Raw genomic sequence first — 20,523 nt, 5'->3', positions numbered from 1 at the left:
AACCCTACCCTTATTCATTCATTCAAGATTTTTAAAAATGTGCCTACATGTGCCAGGCATTGAAGTATACAGTGATGATTAAGGACATTATCCTCATAGATTCCAGTCTAGGAGCAAAGTCAGGCATTAAAAAATAAGTTGCAAGTCATTGAATGTTGTGAAAGAGAACACTGGATTGTCAAAGAGCTTAATTTAATCTTGGGAGTTAGAAAGAAATCTGCCAGAAGAAGAGATGCTCAAGCTGAAATCTAAAAGGTACATTAAAAGTGTGTTCATCTCATACCCTGGGACTTAATCCAATGTATGGTACAGTGTCCACATTTAATGAACAATTGAGCTGAATTTAAGAAAAGAATTAAAGTTATATAAAAATTAGCATTTTTCTCACATTTCATGTACACACATATTTAATGATTATTAACAATGTTTTATATATAAAAGTAACAGATTTTAGAAACATTTTTATATTCAGCATTGCACATATATATGTGTGTATATATATGTGTGTATGTGTGTATATATATATATATATATGTGAAATGGAATACTTGGGGTCTTGATTATTTCTGATTATTTGCAATAATTATTGTTACATGGTTTTAATTCCCTCTTCAACCTGACTGATCATCAGAAAATTTGCCAAGCACTTTGCCTGTATCATAGGTATGGCATAATTTAAGCTCATTGCTGTGTTGTATTCTCTCTCTTCAGGAAGGACAGGTGCTAGAATGCTCCCTCATCAACAGTATTCGGTCGGGAGCCATACCAAAGGTACCTGTGATTGGTGTTTGCTTTTTCTAAACATGGGTTTACTTATATTGGAAATGGCCATGGCTTCTAGAGATAAAAAACTCACTCTTTGTATCCAGGCTACTTAAAACATTTGATCTCAGTTTTGAGAATAACATGTGGTTGCTGGTTGTGGTAATGCCACATTTATTCACATGAAACCTCTGTGACCTCCTCTGGTGAGAGAGAGGCTTTGTGGACAAGCAGACCCTAATAAAATACTTTTCTATCCAATTGCCATATTCCAGGTCCTCCGATAACTACAATCAAAACTCTAAACAAAGACCCTCACATCTAGTTTCTAAATCAAAAATTTTAGGCCAGGCACAGTGGCTCACACCTCCCAGCACTTTGGAAGGCAGAGGGAGGCAGATCCCTTGAGCCCAGGAGTTTGAGACCAGCCTGGGCAACATAGTGCAACCCTGTCTCTACAAAAATTACAAAAATTAGGGTGTGTTAGCATGTGCCTGTAGTCTCAACTACTCAGGAGGCTGCGGTGGGAGGATCCATTGAGCCAGGGAGGCAGATGTTGCAGTGAGCTGATAATGCACCACTGTTCACCAGCCTGGGTGACAGAGCAGAGACTCCGTACCTCCCCCAACCAAAAAATTTGTAATACCTTTCTTATCAGTTGATTTCAAGGAATATATAGTGTTACAAATTTCACCTCTACAGGTTTTAGAATAATGCTAGGTGTCTGGGCCCTTATGTTTATTTTTACATTAAATGTGGTTTCTTTTTACCAAGTTTCTTCTTCCATGCTCTGTGATGTAACTTATTTTTTTTTCTATCTGTGTACCTCTATACAGGATCCCAAAATCTTGGCTGCTCTTGACGCTGTTGGAAAATCAGAAAATGATCTGGAAGGGCGGATAGTTTGTGTCTGCAGTGGTACAGATCTAGTGAACATTAGTTTTACCTACATGGTGGCTGAAAATCCAGAAGTAACTAAGGTAGCTTCAGTTAAATGGCCTCCTTCTCTTTCCCCCCATGTATATATGTTGTGTGTTTAATTTTATGTGTGCTATACTTTTATATACTTAAATTGTATGATAATTTAAAAGTTAGCATTGCTTTGCTGACTTGTTTCTGTAGAAAAATCAGCAGGTGAAATACCCTTTCAGCATGTCACTCCTGTGGGCCAACAACCCAAATACCTACTCTGATATGTTGTAGGGATACTAGTCCAGCACTTCTCCAACTTGAGTGTATACCAGAATCCCCTAAGCTCTTGTTAAAATGCAGATTCTGATTCAATAGGTCTGAGGTGGGAACAAGATTCTCCTTTTCTAACAAGCTCCCAGGTGGCATGGATACTACTCATCTGACAACTACAGTTTGAGTGACAAAGGTCTAGGTCAGTACCACTCAGTAGAAATGCAATGTGAGCCACATATATAATTTAAATTGTTCTTGTGGCTGTGTTTTAGAAGTAAAAAGATACAGGTGAAATTAATTTTAATAAAATATTTTATTTAACCCAGTAGACCTAAAATATTGTCATTTTAATAGGAGATCGATATAAAATTTATTAGTGACATATTTTACATTCTATTGCTCATACTAAGTCTTAGAAATCTGATGTGTATTTTCAAATCAGGCTAACCACATTTTAGGTGTTCAGTAGCTGCATATGGCTAATGGCCACCATACTGGGTGAGCAGCGTGGGTCTGGATGGTTAAGAAATCCAAACTCCCCCTCCCAATAAGTTATTAAAATATTGGGTTAAGATCAGTCTTTTAATGCCATATCCAACATACCATTGCCCTGGCAAGTGAGTCTCAAAGAGACTTCTCAAAGAAGTAGAAAGCCTCTTAAATATTTTTTCTGCTAATCATGTGTTTACAGGGTGATTTTACCTCTGTACAGAGCTCCCATTATCTTTCTGTAACATGTGTGAAAAGGACTAAGCCTTCACTTTCCATGGCAGAGACACGGGTTTGGGGGAATGGGGAGGCATTTTGTCTTCTCATTAACCCTATAATTGGAAACTCAGTGTAGGTTGAATGAGAGAGGGTTCCTACAAGTGGAAACTCAGTGTAGGTTGAATTTCTAATATCATTAGAAATATTGAATTTTAGAGCTAAAAGGAAATGTACAGGGAAGATCATTTGAGGACACTGAGATTACAAAACTTAACCATGAATCCAGAGATAACTTATGGCAGAATTGAGTTCTGTTGACCCCTAAACCATCAAAGCTCTATTACCCTCACTCACAAAGTATGGTCCACATTCCGGAAGTACAGACTCCTCCTAGGAGCTTGTTACACATTTGAGTCTCAGGCCCACCCAGATGTTCTGATCCTGAATCTTCATTTTTGACAAGACGCTCCAGGTGACTCGGAAGTGTGGTGAAGTTTGAGAACTCCTGGTTTATAGCTCTGGAGGCAGAAATGGATGCTCGACGTCACATAAGAGTGTTTGGTTCTGTCCTTATTGTGGTGGTTTTATGCCATCGTTCAGGTCACCTCACTTTGGGAGAACAGATTTTGCAGTGCCTTCAAGTTCTTTTATTACTCTTCTGAGATCAACCCCTTAATTACCAATTCATATTACAAGAAACAGGATGATGCAGTATGAGCTCAAGTATTGGGGCTTTGGGGCCACATTGCCTGAGTTCAAATCCTTGCTCATCCCCTTCCCAGCTATGTGAAGCAGATGTACAGCTGGACCTCTCTGTGCCTCATTTTCTTCATCTGTAAAATGGGAACAGTACTGGAATATCTGCTCTTAGGATGATTGTGAGGCTTACATGAGTTATGACGTGGGAAGCGCTTTGCGTACTGCCTTTCTTATTGAAAGCCCTCAATGTGTGTTAGCTATTAGGATGACAGAGGCAAAGAATTTTAGAGTTCGAAATGGACCTTAGGAAGGGCTTCTCACCTCATTTTTCAGATGAGAAAAATGAAGCTAGAGAGTTAAAGGAATTCTGAGACCACACAGCAAGCTGGGCCAGAGTCCAACCTAAAACCAGGTTTTTTCATGCCCTACATGCTGCACCCACTTTGCCCTGTGCCCTGAGCAAATACAGCCCTGGGGAGATGGCTCAAATCAGCAAATCCCATAATGTTTTTGCTTTCCATAATTTGGTTGCTGTTAGTCTTGGCCCATTCTAAGAACCATGTTCTGAAACATACCCTGGAGTAGATTGTGGATATGTACAGTTAGCCCTTGAACAATGTGGGGGTTAGGGCTACCATACCCCTGTGCAGATGAAAATCCATGTATAACTTTTGACTCCCCCAAAACTTAATAGCCTACTGTTAACTAAAAGCCTTATGATAATATTAACAGTCAATTCACATACTTTTTGTATGGTATATGTATTACCTATTGTATTCTTACAATAAAGTAAGCTAGAGAAAAAGCAAATGTTAATAAGAAAATCATAAGGAAGAAAAATATATTTATTATTCATGAAGTGAAAGTGGATCATCATAAAAGTCTTTATCCTTATCATCCTCACATTGAGTAAGCAGAGGAGGAAGAAGAGGAAGAGGTTGGTCTTGGTGTCTCGGGGTGGCAGAGGTGGAGGAGGTGGAAGTGGATTCAGGAGAGGCAGGCACACTGGTGTAACTTTTACTGAAAAAAATCCATGTATAAGTGGGCCCACACAGTTCAAACCCATGTTGTTCCATGACCAGTGGTATATGTTTGAGGGTTGGGGGTGGGGGGATGTATACTTCAAGGGAAGATTTGAAGGTTTTCTCCTAGTATTATTGCCATTGAAATTTAAGAGCAGCTAGCCAGTAAGAACTAAAAAATAATTCTGTAATGGATTTTTTATTCAAACTCAATACTATTTGAGCTTGCTCTTACTGAAGAAACTAAGTGTTTCAGCTTCTGGGAACTATTACATTGAATTTCATTAATAGCATAATATATAAATAAATATAAATCTCATTGTCCAAACTGGACAGTGCATTGTCCTTTCAGTTGATTGACACTTGGAGAAAATATTGAGTACAGTTTTTCACCAAATATACATGCATGTGGATACTCTTGCCCACTTCCTTATCTCAAAACTTAAAATAACCATATTCACCACCTTCAGCATTGACAACATTTTCTCCATCACCACCGTTTTATTTCTATTCCTCTATATGTGTTTCTATTCCTAATAGAACACACAAGCCGTCAAAGTGAAAGTCTTTATATGAAATACACATAGATATAATTACCTCAGTTCAAAATGATGGCAGGATACATAAATCAAATTGGGTCATTGAGAAATGTAGAGATCTCCCAGGGTACTTGAAATAGTGTTAGTGATTCAATGAGTGGTTCTACTCGAATGTGAGTATAGCCTAGGAGCCTAGAATCAGGGGACCATGAAATATACTAACAGCCCTCTTACTTAGCCCATGCAATGAGAAGGTGCATTTTTGGTCAGTTTATCACAAAAGTCAATTTGAACAAGTAATCATTTTTTTTTTAATTAATTCATATATAGCTTAAACACTGTAACTTAAAGCATATAAATGTTGTTCTATTGTTGACTAATCTTTTAATGTTAGGGCCAAGCCTTTTCATTAATTATGGGTCTGTTGAGTGGGTTTTATGTTTTGGGGTTTTTGGGGTTTTTTTTCCCCCTATACTTTACTCTGAATACCTCAGATAGCCAGTTTGGTTCCTTTAAGGTGGATCTGAGACTAAGGACACTCACTGGGCGGAGTGCAATGGAATGCAAAATCCTACAGTTCTGTGACTTTTTTCCCTAATCTTTTAGTTATCTTGTCTACACGGAATTTGAGAAAAATATTTTTAGCAACTTGCCTGCAAAGAAATCTTCCCAAAATATTCAACTAGAGAAACAACAACACTCTTTCATTCCACAAGATCGTATCATTGGTTTATGTAATTTTTATGACAACTGACAATAAATAGGTTTGAAAACAAACAAAAGTAACTCAGGGTAGACATGTAAGGTGAGAGTTAAAGAGTACAAAATATTGGAAAGTGGCTTGCTGCCTGGGAGAGTCCAGCACTCCCTGGGCAATCCGTATATTTTGTTTGCCTTATAAACACCTGATGAGAACTTGCTTATGAGTATCCTATGAGATTCATGAGTCTTTTTTTTTTAAATTCCTAGGCTCTTATTACACTTAAGATCTGACCATTTGGAATAATTCACTTAACCCAACATTTAACCTAGGCAAAATGGTAAACTTTGAACTTAGTGTCTTTTATATCAAGGAGTATGTTCCATGTGGAGGAAGCTTTCCTGACTTTCAGCAAGCCATTTTCCCTTCTGTATTCTTCTACTTCTCAAAGAGGGTCTCTGATCATTTTTTTCATATTCAAGTGGGTGCTTTAAGAGTCAATAAAATATTATCTGAAATCTGAGTTTCTCAGGGTTGAATTTTAAATAAATACAAAATACTTTCCAGTGCATATGACTCTGAAAATATGATTGTGCTTTTTTCAGTAAAAGATAACAGCATTGTTAAGAGACACCTTGGTAGCTCACCTTGTCTTTTCTTCAGCTTCTCTCTCTGCTTCGAGAGTAAATAAGCTTGTGTTGCCACTCTTACCTATTTAGGAGATTTGTGCTCAGTTCTATATACCTTTCTCCTCTACCGATAAGTCCCAAATCAAAGCTTTCAACTCTTCTCACCTGCTTCTCCCACAGTCATTTTCATCTCAACAAATGTGCTCTCAGTTGCAGAGACCATGAACACCTTCCTCTTATGTCCTATGTTAGTCTGTTCACAAATACTGTTTGCTCTACCCTCAGCAGGTATCCAGAAGCCGGCTGCTCCTCACCAACATCATCACGACACAGTGGCCCAAGCCAATGGTCCAGGCCAATATCATTTCTTCCCTATTGTGCCCCAAGAGGTGTCTAACGGGTCTCTTTGCCTTAGCCTTGCCCATTTTGGTCTAGTCTAAAAACGGCAGCTGGAGGGATGTTTTTAAAATGTAATTCAGATCGCATCACTCCACTGCTCAGAACCCTCCATGGCCCTGCTAGATATCATCCCCACCTCCCTTCCCCTTTCTACCTTAAACTCTCTCTTTCCTCCTACGCATTTTCTTCCAGCCTCTGGGACTTGGCATTTGCTGTTCCTTCTGTCTGGATCATGCTCTTTCCCAGTTACACACAGAGCTTTCTCCCCTACAGCCCTCACGTGTCTGCTGGAAAATTGCCTTAGCAGGAGCGCCCCATTTCACCAGCCTTCAGCATTTCCTCACTCCTTTTCCTGCTCTATGTTTCTTCTTAGCACTACTTACTTACCGTAATATCCATTTATTCATTTATTTTCTTCCTCTGACTGCAGGACAGCACTGTTCTGTTCACTGCTGTATCTGCAACATGTAGAACTGTCAGTGCCCAACACTTAGTGAGTGCTCAATAAAAACCTGTTCTATTGAGGCATTTATGTTGACTAAATGAATTCCAACCCCAGTGATAAAGGTGTATAATCTTTAATGTTGTACACCTCAAGTTTGTACAGTTTAGTTGTTAGAACAGCTAGGAAGATGGTCTTTTGACAACAAGACTGAGAAAATGTGATTCAATGATAGTCTAAAGGGAACACAGAACTCTGGGATCCCGTGTGTTATTTTTAGAGTCACATTTCGGGATGTAATAGGGCTGCTGCTAAGAATCCATGACGAGACTGGAGATTTTGACCCTGGTGTCCTGGCCTCTTTCCAGTTTGGATCATTATATCCTGCTTACCTAAATCCTTCCTGTCGTTACAGTTAGAAATTTAGCTTTCATTTCCTCTCCTAAACAACTGTCTGTTAAAAAGAATTACTAACAAATTGCTGTCATATTTACCCTAAGCCTAGTATGCCTTTCACTAATAGGTGAGTCTTATACATCATAAAGCTTAAAACACTTAAGAATAAATGCAGCCTACTAAAAAAAAAAAAAAAAAAAAAAAAATTAGCCGATGTGGTGGTGGATGCCTGTAGTCCCAGCTATACCAGAGGCTGAGTCAGGAGAACTGCTTGAACCCAGGAGGTGGAGGTTGCAGTGAGCCAAGATCTCACCACTGCACTCCAGCCTGGGCAACAAGAGCGAAACTCCATCTCAAAAAAAGAATAAATGCAGCCAAATGAAGGTATTTTTCCCATTTTTTTCTAAATTGAAATAAAGCTCTTTTTTTTTTTCCTGGAATCATTCTCATCTTTTTGCTCACTGCTTTACAAGGCACTATACAAATAATTGAATACTGAGCAGTCTAATAAGTTAATTTCATTAGAAAAGCAACTTTAGTTCCTCTCATATTTTCTTTTGTTTTTTCCTCGCTCAGAATACAACTAGCTTGGAAGGATTTTGGTGTCTAGCAAAGTTGAAGGCAGTTCAGATGTCTTTCATTAATAAGTTACAGCTGGCACTGCACAGCAAACTGAAATCACAGTCACTAGACATAAGATGGAAATGCAGGCCTCATTCAACATCTCCATAAATAAATCTGTTATTTTATACCAAGTTGAATTTTCCTTTGATTACAAAAAATAAGCTGTTATTATGACATTCAAAATGCAAATATTGGGATTGAGTTTAGACCAGACTGCTCATTATACTTTATGCAGGTTTGTAAATATTTGGCAAACTTCATAAATTATGCCTTGTAATCAAGTCATCAAATAAGCATGTGAATAACTACTATGGAAATTAAATTACAAAAATATTATGTATTTTGTGTACAAAAAGATAAAGTCAGGTCATTTGTTACCAGTACTAAAATATTATTTTAATAAATTGGGCTGAATGTCAAAATTGCTTTGCTAAACTTGAATTGTGTTGAGTGAAAGACTTAACTGTAATGGTTCCAGAAGAAGGAATTTATTCTTTGTTTCACTGAAAAAAAATTGATTCTGTATTTAAATTGAGTCCTACTGGCTTTGCTAACATCCTCCAAAGCCTCCAAGCCCTGCAACCAGTTCCTCTACTGATATTCAACCACAGCATTACCCCAAGGGATCAGAGACTTCAGCCTCATCTGGGGGCTTCTTAGAAATGCTATTGCATTTCTTAAAATTCAGTTTTAATTATACGGTATAGGCCAGTGGCTCTCAATACCTGAGAACTTATTAGAGATGCAGATTCCCAGGCCCTGCCCCACCCTACTGAATCAGAAAGCTGGGATTTCACCGGCCTTCCAGGTGGTTCTGATGCACACTCAAGTTAGAGAATCACTGCTATGCAGAAAAGCTCAATCACTAGCATTTATATCCTGCTTTACTTGCAGAGGCCTTGAAGAACTTACATTAACTCAGTGGTCTGACGCCCAGGCTCTACTGAGCTGATGCCTGCTGAATACTAAAGCAGCTAAATTGTAAATCTGAACTGCGTGTTGATCACCCAAACCCCAGTGTACTAATTAGTAAAAGCTTCTTCACCACATTGCTTCAACAGTTTTTGAGGCTCAAATGTGGGATGAGTGTGTAGGTCTCTGTGTTAATTTTTGTTTTGTTTTGGGTTTTTTTAACATTTCCAAGACTGAAAGTTGACGTTTTCTTGTTAATTGTTTTTCTTGAAGCTCTTCTGAGTTCATTGGAAACAAATCAATGAGAGGGGGACATTAAGCTGTCCGGAGTGCAGAGCTATGAATCAGAGCAAATAATTGAGTGCATATTCTTAAGTTTAAATGCCCCATCCCACCTAAGAGTTTTCTTTTTGCCAAATAAGGATAATGGGTTTTATTGTTATTTCTATTGCTGGGTTGAATTTACGGACCATCAGTCTCTGCCTTACATGGGCTGTGGTCATCAGAGAATCTGTGGAGCTGGTGAAATCAGTCTCCTGGGGCCTCCCATGACCACCTTTTTCCTCTGTGGCTCCTTCTTCCTTGCCTCCCAGTTCTCATTTGCTCTTGCAAGACCATCTCTCCTAGCAGCTGCTACCTCAGTGTCTCATCCATGATGGCTCTCTCTGAACTCTGAATTATTTATTTGTGCATCACCAAAAGTGATAGTTCCTTTAGACCAGATTTTGTGAACTCAGATGCCTGTGGGAGCCAAGATGATGTGAATAGCTGAAAAAGTGTCAGGCAAAGACAAATATGGGAGGGTGTGGACTTTAGCAAGTTGGAGTGCACATACGCTGTTGAGGGGGGCACTTTCACTTATTTCCAGCTAGTTTTCCAACTACCAAAACATGGGCCTGAGGTTTCTAGATTGTTTTCATGTCCATCTAATACTAACATATGGATTTTTTACATGAAATCTCTTGATATTAAAATGTTGACAACTCATTTTTTAAACATTGTGCAAAATGACAAACTTGTCAGTGGATCATTTAGAATCCTAGCTATAGACATCAGACACCATGTAGCATTAACACACTTGCACTAAAGTGAATGCTAATATTGACTTAATGTGTTCACCTTATTGGCATTTTAAATGAAAGATACCTGTTTGTTCCTTCATTCAGCTATTCACCCAGCTATTCATCCAGAAATATTTTTTTGATGAAACCTGAACTTGGACAAATCATTTCAATTATATTAATCTTTTTAATCCCCATTTGTAAAAGAAAGGAATTGCACCATGTGTCCTTTGAAGTCACTTTCTCTTATAAGACTTAAGGAAGGACTGGCCGGGCATGGTGGCTCACACCTGTAATCCCAGCACTTTGGGAGGCCGAGGCAGGTGGATCATGAGGTCAAGAGATCGAGACAATCCTGGCTAACATGGTGAAACCCTGTCTCTACTAAAAATACAAAAATTAGCCAGGCGTGGTGGCCCACGCCTGTAGTTCCAGCTACTCAGGAGACTGGGGCAGGAGAATCACTTGAACCCAAGAGGTGGAGGTTGTAGTGGGCCAAGATCGTGCTGCTGCACTCCAGCCTGGCAACAGAGTGAGACTCTATCTCAAAAAAAAAAGACTTAAAGAAGGACTCTCTTTGCAAAATAAAGTGTACCAGGAGCCAAGGACAGTCCAAGTTAGTTGCTTTGACAGGACACTTGTATACACATGGAAATCCCTAGATAAGCTTAACCTGGATTACATCATCATGACACCAGGAGTCAGCTACTAGGAGAGGAGGCTTTGTGGTTGGAGAGGTGACAGAAGTCATTCCAGGTACTTCCTGTGGACATTAAAGGTTGAGAGATCCTGAGATAGAATGCAGGAAAATCAGTTGTTCTCGGCTTCAATCAGTTACACAAGAAGGAAAGATCTGAGAAACATTTAATGTGGAATCCAGAGGTTTTGTTCCTGGGTAAAGTTAGAGAAGCTAAAATAGAGAACAGATTCTAATTCTGATTAACTGGGAGTATGATGATACAGCTAATCAGAAATTGAGGGTCTGGTTACTTTGGATCAGGGAGAAAAAGGAACAATGAATTTGTTTAAATTTTTTTCTCTGAGGAACCTGTTAGTTGCATGACCTGCTATGGGTGATGCAATAGGACAGAGATCATATACTACGTAGGATCCTTAGGGGCTTGTCCATGGGGCGAGCTCTGTTCTGTCTCTATGGCATATCTCTAGGCCTCTGAAATCCTGAAAAGGTCTATGTTTGTTTGTTTGTTTGTTTGTTTGTTTGTTTGAAACTCCCTACTTTCATAAGGAATTAAATGTGGATTTTTAGCTGGCATTTTTCTTAGTGCTGGACTTACTTAAAAGCTCCTGGCCAAAATGATTCTTCAGGAACATGCAGCTGAAGCTAGAGGAGATTTGCTGTTGTTTTCAGGGAATTTTGTCACCTGCATCAGTGAAGTGGTTTCCTTGGATGAGAGTATCAAAGATGAAAGAAACCTCAAGCCTCCACTTAGCTCCCAGGTTCTCTGCAACTGCACTGACCATGTTGACAAGGTCATTTAAACATTTGCATGGACAGTGTGTTTTTATGCTGTTGACTGGTGTTTCCTGAATGCTAAAGGAATGTTGCTCATGATAGAGGATGTAGTTGCACTACATTCTATGTAGAAAGTACAGGATAGTAAAAAAAAAAAAAGAAACTAAAAATCCCCTAAAGTGCATTCCCCCTTCTGTGTCTTTTCTTAATTCAAGTGAAATTTGTATAACATAAAATTAACCATTCTAAAGTGAACAATTCAGTGCCATTTAGTACATTCACAATGTTGAGCAAGCACCACTTCTACCTACTTTCAAAACATTTTCATCACCCCCAAAGGAAACCGCATGCCCAATAAGCGGTTCTTCCCCATCCCCTCTCCCCACAGCATTGATAACCACTCTAATGTGTCTTTTTATTCTCCACACACTTTCCTTTTTATATGCCGTTGGACTCATGCTGTTTAATATACTGCATTTTATTATATGCATTTTCCTGTTTAAATTAAAACTTTTTCTTACGCTTCAATGTAACCGCAAATCCCCATGATCTGTGAGGTGGATTTTCATGGGTGCTCAGCTCTTGCTGTTTTAGAAATCATCCAGCCTCCTTCACAGTTGTGTTTGAAATGCTGTGCTCTTCATGGGGCACATGGTTTTCAGTGCTGGAGCCTTTCTCACCACTGCATTTCATGAACTTGACAGGTTTTATAAGAAGAGACTCTAGACCCAGCCCAGAGGAGCTCATTTTGTCCTAGTTGCAAGTGTTATCAAATGACTCCACCAAGGGAATGCAAAATGAATTACTCTAATTGCACTAGAAGCATAACGTGAAGTTTGTATTTCACCTTTTGGCCCCTGGGAGAGAAAAATGTCACTGACTTTAAATTGCTTTTCCATTTTCCACATAGCCCCAGTTTCCAGTGCTATCAAAAAATTGCCATTGGGAACATAATGTATGCTGACATGGGCCTACATGTATTTGTATGTTTTCTCATCTGTGTGGCAAAATTAAAAAGTGGATGGCATGAAGAAGTAGGTAGAATCCCTTGTATTACATGAGACTTTGTTGCCTCCAAGCTCTATGATCTGGAGCCAGTAATTTAATGATCATAATCCGGGGTTGGCAGGTGCAGGCCATGGGCTGAACACAACCCTTAGCCTGATTTTTGTATGTCCGATGAACTAAGAATGGCTTTTACATTTTTGAAGTGATGTTTAAAAAATAACAACAACAAAAAAAAAAAACAGGAAAACTAGACAACAGAGAACCATGTGTGCCCCTGAAGCCTAAAATATTTATTATCTGGCTCTTAATGGAAAAGATTTGCTGGTCTCTAATAATAATGCTAATAACAGTAGCAGCAGCAGCAGGAAAGTAGTTTATATTGTGTGTCAGACACTGTTCAAAGTGCTTGATGTGTATTATCTCTAACTCTCACAAGTCTGTGGGATAGGTGTTATGATTATCCTCGTTTTACAAATAAAGACGCCCAGAGAGGTTGAGTAACTTGACTTTTCCAAGGGCCATACGTCCAGTAAGTGGTGTTTTGAACCCAGGCGGTGGCTCTCTCTAGTGCTCTAGATCCTGAATTCTACCACCACCCTGTGCTGCAATTCACAGTTGGCTTCTTTTTTCTTTTTCTCTTTTTTTTTCTGGGGCAGAGTCTCACTGTGTCCCCCAAGGCTGTAATGCAGTGGTGTGTTCTCAGCTCACCACAACCTCTGCCTTCGGGGTTCAAGTTATTCTCGTGCCTCGGCCTCCCAAGTACCTGGGATTACAGGTGCATGCCACCACACCCGGCTAATTATTGTATTTTTAGTAGAAACCGGGTTTCACCATGTTGACCAGGCTGGTCTCAAACTCCTGGCCTCAAGTGATCCACCCACCTCGGCCTCCCAAAGTGTTGGGATTACAGGCGTGAGCCACCGTGCACAGCCAGTTGGCTAATTTAGCTTATCTGTATAAAAACTGGGGCAGGGAGTGGGGGGAACATCCTCTTTCACCTGTAACACTGATGTTAATGTACTTTTTAGGCAAATGTTTTAAGATCCTTATCTGTGGGAGCTATAGTCATACAGTAGTACTTCCCGAATTAGTGGCCTGAAAAAAGGATTCCTTAAAAAAGTCCACATATAAAGGGGGTTCTTTGGTCAGCTAAGCATGAGAAAGCCTTTAGACAGGTTTCTTTATGGTAGCACTTTCAGAAGAAGTATTATTATTATTATTATTATTTTTGGAGGAGCTGGGTCTCAGATGTATTTGAGTCTTAGTGCTTTACTCTTTTTTTTTTAAGTTTTAGGGTACATGTGCACAGCGTGCAGGTTAGTTACATATGTATACATGTGCCATGTTGATGTGCTGCACCCATCAACAGAAGTGTTATTCTTATGTGGATCTCAGCAAGGAAGAAAGCTATTCAGCTGTTTCCTAAACTTTTTTTTGTTTTTTTGATGGGACACCATTAACATCTTTCAGAACCAGTGTGGCACTGAAGAAAAGTCAGTAAATTATATCATAGAGGCATTATTCAGCTCAATATTTTTCTAGAAGTATCAAAACAATGATGTAATCTAAGCATTCATTTATTCATATTTACCATAAATACTCTATTTATTTTCCCTATTTTTCCACTTCCACTTGTCTTCACTCTTCACTGTTTTCTGCTGTGTGTGGGGAGACTTTACCTTAAAAGATAGAGAACCAGGTAATGAAACTCAAGCCCACCGATTTAGATTCCTTTTAGTAGCTCTTATAGTGAAAGTACTGTTTAGTTTATAGAATTACCTATAGATTTGATTTACCCAAACTAAATTGGTTGATGCTGCTTAGTTAAGAGTTAGACAGAGGCTTCTTGATTGATTATGTTGATCTCAGGCTAAGCAGGTAGGATTGTCCTCAAGTTGAAATACTATTTACTTTGGCATGACTTAATTTGCCAACATTGTCAACAGGTACATGTCAGGAAGAATGTGACCTTGGGGGTGATAAATACAGGCCATCAACTAAAGAAACAACTTTATGAACACCTTTTAATTCAACAGCTGTTTACTCATCCCATACCAACAGAATTTTACAAATTTGACTGAGTTGAGTCCAAAAGTAATGCTGTCAAAAAACTGAGGGTTGCTGACTGGCTTAAGATGATGCTTTTGGTTTTCTCAACATTTTAAAATCCCTCCATTCTTCTAGAGCTCTCCATTTGGATGCCAAATAATGTTACATAAAATAAACCAAATATCTTATTTTCTTTTTGAAAGATTTCTGGGGATGTAGGAATGTAGTTGGTCTGTGGACTTTGAGGCACTAAAGAACATCATGTGTTGTATATCTAAATTGGAAGCACAAGTGAACGTAGGCATTAGTGTAAGCATACTGTATGTATACATTTTTCCCTCCTGATCTTTTGTGTCCATAACAGTATATTTATTGTAGTAGATATTTGGAAATAGATGCAGTTATTTGTGACAAGATTCTATAGATCCAATAGGACATTGCTACAGGGTATCTATTAATATATAGAATCAGCCTTAAGCAATGCAAAAATTGTGTCTAAGGAATGCTAACAAAGCCATTTGGTATGGAAGTTTGGGACTGCAGCTTCTGAACAGCACAGGTATCCTCTTTTTTCTTGTGACTATTTAGAGGACCTTTTTGACCTAACTGGCCAGTGTTGTCAAGATAACCAGCAAGGCTGATAGACTGTTTTGACTCTCTGGGAGTGACTAAATTAATTTTGTCTAGGAATGTATAAATATTATCCTCACCCATTCAATTATCTCTTTCAAACACAGCCACCCATACTCATAGATGGCAGCTTATTTCTTGCACAAATACTCATTCACCATGCTCTGAGGGTGATTTAAGAATCATATGATTTAATTTTGCCTAGGAATGTATAAATATTATCCTCACCCATTCAGTTCTATCTTTCAAATACAGCCTCCCATACTCATAGATGGCAGCTTATTTCTTGCTCACATACTCATTCAGCACGCTCTGAGGGTGATTTAAAAATCATATGACACTTAATACATTTCTTCTTTCACTTTCATCAACTTTACTCTGTAGCTTCAGACTGTGTCAAGAAAAAGAGGCCCCAGTTGCTCTCTTTTTCCCCCTTTCAATTCTTCTCTTTTAGATTTTGAAAACTTTTTGAGGATTATTATTGACTTCCCAAGGGCTTTTGAAATTAATGTTGGGTTGTCTTTTTAATTTTTATGGGGTCAAAAGTCCTGTTGCTTTTTAGCCACCAGTTTCGGAAGTAGGTTGCTGTCAGTCATTATCGCAGGCTCACTGATGTAGCTTTCTGTCCTGGGTTTATCAACTGGACTTGGGTAGGATGGCAGCTTAGCTTCTTTATTATGCAGGAAAGTCTTCACTGTCTTTTTTCTTGCACTCATCTTTCTTGCAGCAACAGTTCATGGTGAATTGCCCTCTTGTCCCATGGGCATGTGGGCGTTTCCAACACTGACATTTTTCTCTTGTGAGACTAACAGTTAGTACCTGCACTTGTCTGTCCTTGGTGGAGCCAGGAGAAATCAGCTGACATGAAAGAGAGAACTTGTTTGATTTTTACTTCTTAACATGATTTAGAAGTTGGTCTGTTATACAAACAAACATTAGTGGTTTTGTTCCTTTTTAATTTTAGGCTGGATTTACTGTCCTAGATGAATACCTTTGAAAGATAAAATGTTCACTTCAGTTGTCAAGTCCTGTCTGTACCATCAGCTTCTCCACTCTCCACCTCTGCCACTGGGGTTTTATAGTTCCCAGGTCTCAGACCTGGACCAAATGCCATGGGAATGGGGACTCAGGCTTTGGGAATGCCGGCCCTTAGCCTCTGGCTCCTCCTGCTGCTCTGCTGTCTCTGGCCTTGGTCCTTAGGTCTGGACTGGACAGTTGGTGGCCCAAGTCATGTTCTGATGTACCCCAATTCTAAGAAGTAGACCGCTGTCTGGTTTCTGTACTGGCCCAAGTCATGTTCTGATCATGTACCCCAATTCTAAGAAGTAGACCTCTGTCTGGTTTCTGTACTGAATCATCTAGTAAGAGTTATTCCAAGAAGCCCAGATCTTCCAGACCAGAACTATCTCAAGCAGGAGGAGCTGTAACTTCCAACAGTCTTCCTCTGGGCCAGCTCCCTGCTGCCTGATGAGATCCTGGAAATCACCAGCTCCTGAATTTCCTGTGGCTGTGAAATATCCTCTTATCCAACCTCCGTACGGCTGCCTGCATTGCTTTTATGTTGCCTGTAACTTTCTTTCAAATACTTCAACACATGCAGTGGGGTGTGTGTGAATTTTCATCCAAAACCAGGGAATGAGAACTTAAAATTTTGAGTGCTCACCCTGAAGGTAGTTAGTTAGCATTTGAAAAATTTGAATCAAAGCTTAAAGATCAATCATTATATAAAAATTATAGCTCAATAAAATTAATTCAAAATAAAACAAAACAAGCCTATCCTCCAGTGGCCACCTACACCTCCCTTTCAGTTAATTTTCTCTCTCATTAGCACTAGGTGCTCTGATAACTCGCCTACTGGAGTGGTTGCTGCATTATAGACACCTGGAGGCTTGTTAAAATGCAGATTACTGGGCCCCACCCCCAAGTTGCTGATTCTGTAGATTTGGGATAGGGCCTGAGAATGGGCACTTACGGTAAACTCCTACGCGATGCTCAACCCGCTGATCAAGGGAACCACATTTGAGAACCTCTGGCATAATGCAGACTGGAACTACCTTTTCTTTGGTGGAGTTCTTCATGGTATTCAAGATATGCAATTTGTCTAGAAATAAGGTACAAGCCCTGGTATCCTTGTGAGCCTAGGGCACAGGAATCTGGCAAGCCCAAATGCCTGCCTGGTATCTGCTGGAAGCTTGTTAGAAATGCAGAATCTCAGTGCAGATGCCAGGCTTACTAAATCCAACGCTGTGGTTCACAAATGCCCCCAGGTGATCCAAATGCACATTAAAGCTTGAGAAACACCTGCCCAAGCCAAATTGAGTTCCCATCATCTAGTTCAATTGTCCTCAACTATAGGTTCACGTTAGAATTACCTGCAGTGTTTAAAAAAGCAGATTGAAAGATAGCCCAAGTACATTCTAATTATTAGTTGGAATCTCTAGGGTGAGACCCAGGCTTCTGAAATGTCTTATAAGTCCCCCGGGTGATGCTAATATACCACAGGTGTGGGAACTACCAGTCTAGTCTCTAAGTGCTATCCGCATCATTCTTTTAACAATGTACCAGCTGGAAATGTCTTCCCTTTAGCCTGCCCTCAAAGTTAAATACTGACAATTTAATGCCAACTAAACCTTCTCCTAATTCAAATGAAATGATTTCATTTGCCATGCTTTTATAGACTCCTAAGAGGAAACATGTTGGTGGTGATTTATCTACAGTCCCTATTTATTTTAGAATCTGAGGCACTGGCTGTATTTCGTGGCAATCTAAAACTCAAATGCCTCCATGAAACTAAATTTCTAGCTTCAGATGAAGGTGTAGTTCCTGCACTGAATAGCATTCATCTGTAGATTTGTGAAATGTTGCAGTTTTACATCTAAGCACCTTATAAGGAATTCTATCTTAGACAAGATTAGATCCTGTGGAAATCTTTACTTGAAAATCTTCATAGTTTGCTCCAAGTGCATGGAAATGGGTCTCATTTCTCTTGAATGCCCTTTAGGTCTTAACAGAATTCACAGTGCCAAGGAGTCAAAAACTGTATTTCAAATTATATACATTCCTGACATATTATTTGAGCAGATTAAAACTAATTGATAGAGCAATTAGGCACCTTGAAAGTAGCTACTTGAAAAATGCCGACTTTTTCTTATCTCCATTCACTTAAACAAAAATAGGCCGGGTGCAGTGGCTCATGCCTGTAATCCCAGCACTTTAGGAGGCCGAAGCTGGTACACAGCTTGAGCCCAGGAGTTTGAGACCAACCTGGGCAACATGGCGAGACCCCATCTATACAAAAAATACCAAAACTGGCTGGGTGTGGTGGCTCACACTTGTGGTCTCAGCTTCTGGGAGGCTGAGGTGGGAGAATCATCTGGACCCAGGGAGGTCAAGGCAGCAGTGAGCCTTGATTGTGGCCACTGCACTCCAGCCTGGGCAACAGAACAAAACCCTGTCTCAAAACAAATAGAAAAGTAAAACAAGAAAACAAACAAAAAAAATTCATCGATCTAGATTTGTGAGTTGCTGATACCAAGAAGTTCCCATGTTTTAAATATTTCAGATGGCCCCGTCATTGATTATTCTCACAGCTCAGACATAGGGAAGATGAAAGCTGCTGCCTGTAGCATCTTGCATCCTCTTGCTTCCACATACAAGAAATGTGAACTTCAATCCCCTAAAAATGTGCAGGTCAGGGTTTCCATTCTAGTGAACACATTTGTTCAGCCCAGGTGGGGTGGGACATGACAAAAACCAAGAGTGGGTCTAGAACCATGGGGCTCTTCCCAGGGCTATCACTATGAGATAGGATATTCTATGTGTAGTCACTCTCATGTGTAGTCACTCTCAGAAACAGCAGCTCCCTTAGGAAACTGCTGTGTCCTGAATGTTTGTGTCCCACCAAAATTAATAAACGGAAATCCTACCCTCTAAGGTGATGGCATTAGAGGATGGGGCCTTTGGGAGGTGATTAGGTCATGAGCGTGGAGCCCTCAGGAACAGGATTAGTGTCCTTATTTTAAAAAGGTACCAGATAGCTCCCCAGCCCTTTCCACTGCATGAAGACATAGCTAGAAGGCACCACCTATGAACTAGAAAGCTGCCACCCAATCTGTTGGCGCCTTGATCTTGGATTCCCCAGCCCCCAGAACTGTAAGAAATAAATTTCTGTTGTTTATAAGCTACCCATATATGGTATTTTGTTGTGTGTCAGACAAAGACAAAAACCAAACTCACATCTTATGTGGGCAGTGGAAGGAGAACTCCAAGTTGAGCAGGGCTGCTCTTTTAGACCTCTGCTTCTCAAATTCTGATGTGCGCACCAGTCATCTGGGGATCATGCTAAAATGCAGATTCTGATTCCATGGTTCTGGGATGAGACCTGGGACTCTGCATTCCTAACAAGCTCCCAGGTGATGTTGATGCTGTTGGTCTAGGGGCCCTTTAAGTAGTAAGGGATTGCAACAGTGCTTCTTAAATGTGCGTGTGCAGAAGAATCACATGGAAGGCTGATTAAAACATAGATTCCTATTTCCCATCCTAAAGACCGATTCAGCCTGAGGCCTGATAATTTGCATTTTAACAAGTTCCCAGGTGATCCTGATGCTGCTGGTCCCCGGACTACATTTTAATAACAAGCCTCTAGTTAACTTTTGAACAGCTTAGTTAAGATGCCTTCACTAGTAGCCTCTTCTGTGAAAACAGAGAGCCAAACATCAAAAGATGAAGGAGGATGCTACTGAGTCCCTTTGGAGAAAATTACGTCACAAACTTGGAGAGTGCCGTAGGGTCTCTGTTCATTTTTCTGTTGACAATATGCTTCTTTGACTAAAGACTAAAAATAATTCTTCAGGATCAAAACCTAGAGATAAGATTGGAACTCTAAGATTGAAAGTAGTGCTGCCTGATGAATAATAGGGCTAGTTATTTTAGGATGACAGACCAGCCTATGCCTACTGAGAGCTTAGAAATACCAATAGCAGACTGGGCACGGTGGCTTACCCCTGTAATTCCAGCACTTTGGGAGGCCAAGGTGAACAGATCACCTGAGGTCAGGAGTTCAAGACACCCTGGCCAACATGGTGAAACCCCGTCTCTACTAAGAGTACAGAAAAAAAATTAGCCGAGAGTGGTGGTGAGCACCCGCAATCCCATCTACTCAGGAGGCTGAGGAAGGAGAACCGCTTGAACCTGGGAGGTAGATGTTGCAGTGAACCGAGATCATGCCACTGCACTCCAGCCTGGGCAACAGAGCAAGACTCCATCTCAAAAAAACAACAACAAA

At 39.9% G+C, this 20,523-nt stretch overlaps 1 protein-coding gene across 18 annotated transcripts in view; it reads left to right on the top strand.

The window, feature by feature from the left end:
- The window catches only part of PLCB4 (phospholipase C beta 4), a 411,579-nt gene that overhangs the window by 270,235 nt on the left and 120,821 nt on the right, over positions 1-20,523 (top strand). For all 18 annotated transcript variants that reach the window (XM_032142697.2, XM_032142694.2, XM_058432941.1 and 15 more), the window contains 2 exons: positions 712-771; positions 1,599-1,742. In XM_032142697.2, the coding sequence (XP_031998588.1) occupies positions 712-771; positions 1,599-1,742 (204 nt within the window). The remainder of the gene's footprint in view (positions 1-711; positions 772-1,598; positions 1,743-20,523) is intronic.

The sequence above is a fragment of the Hylobates moloch genome, unplaced genomic scaffold, assembly GCF_009828535.3.
Source record: "Hylobates moloch isolate HMO894 unplaced genomic scaffold, HMol_V3 SCAFFOLD_21, whole genome shotgun sequence".
In the NCBI taxonomy this organism is placed as follows: Eukaryota; Metazoa; Chordata; class Mammalia; order Primates; family Hylobatidae; genus Hylobates; species Hylobates moloch.
The sequence above is the reverse complement of the archived record's forward strand: the minus strand, read 5'-3'. Positions and strand labels throughout refer to the sequence as shown.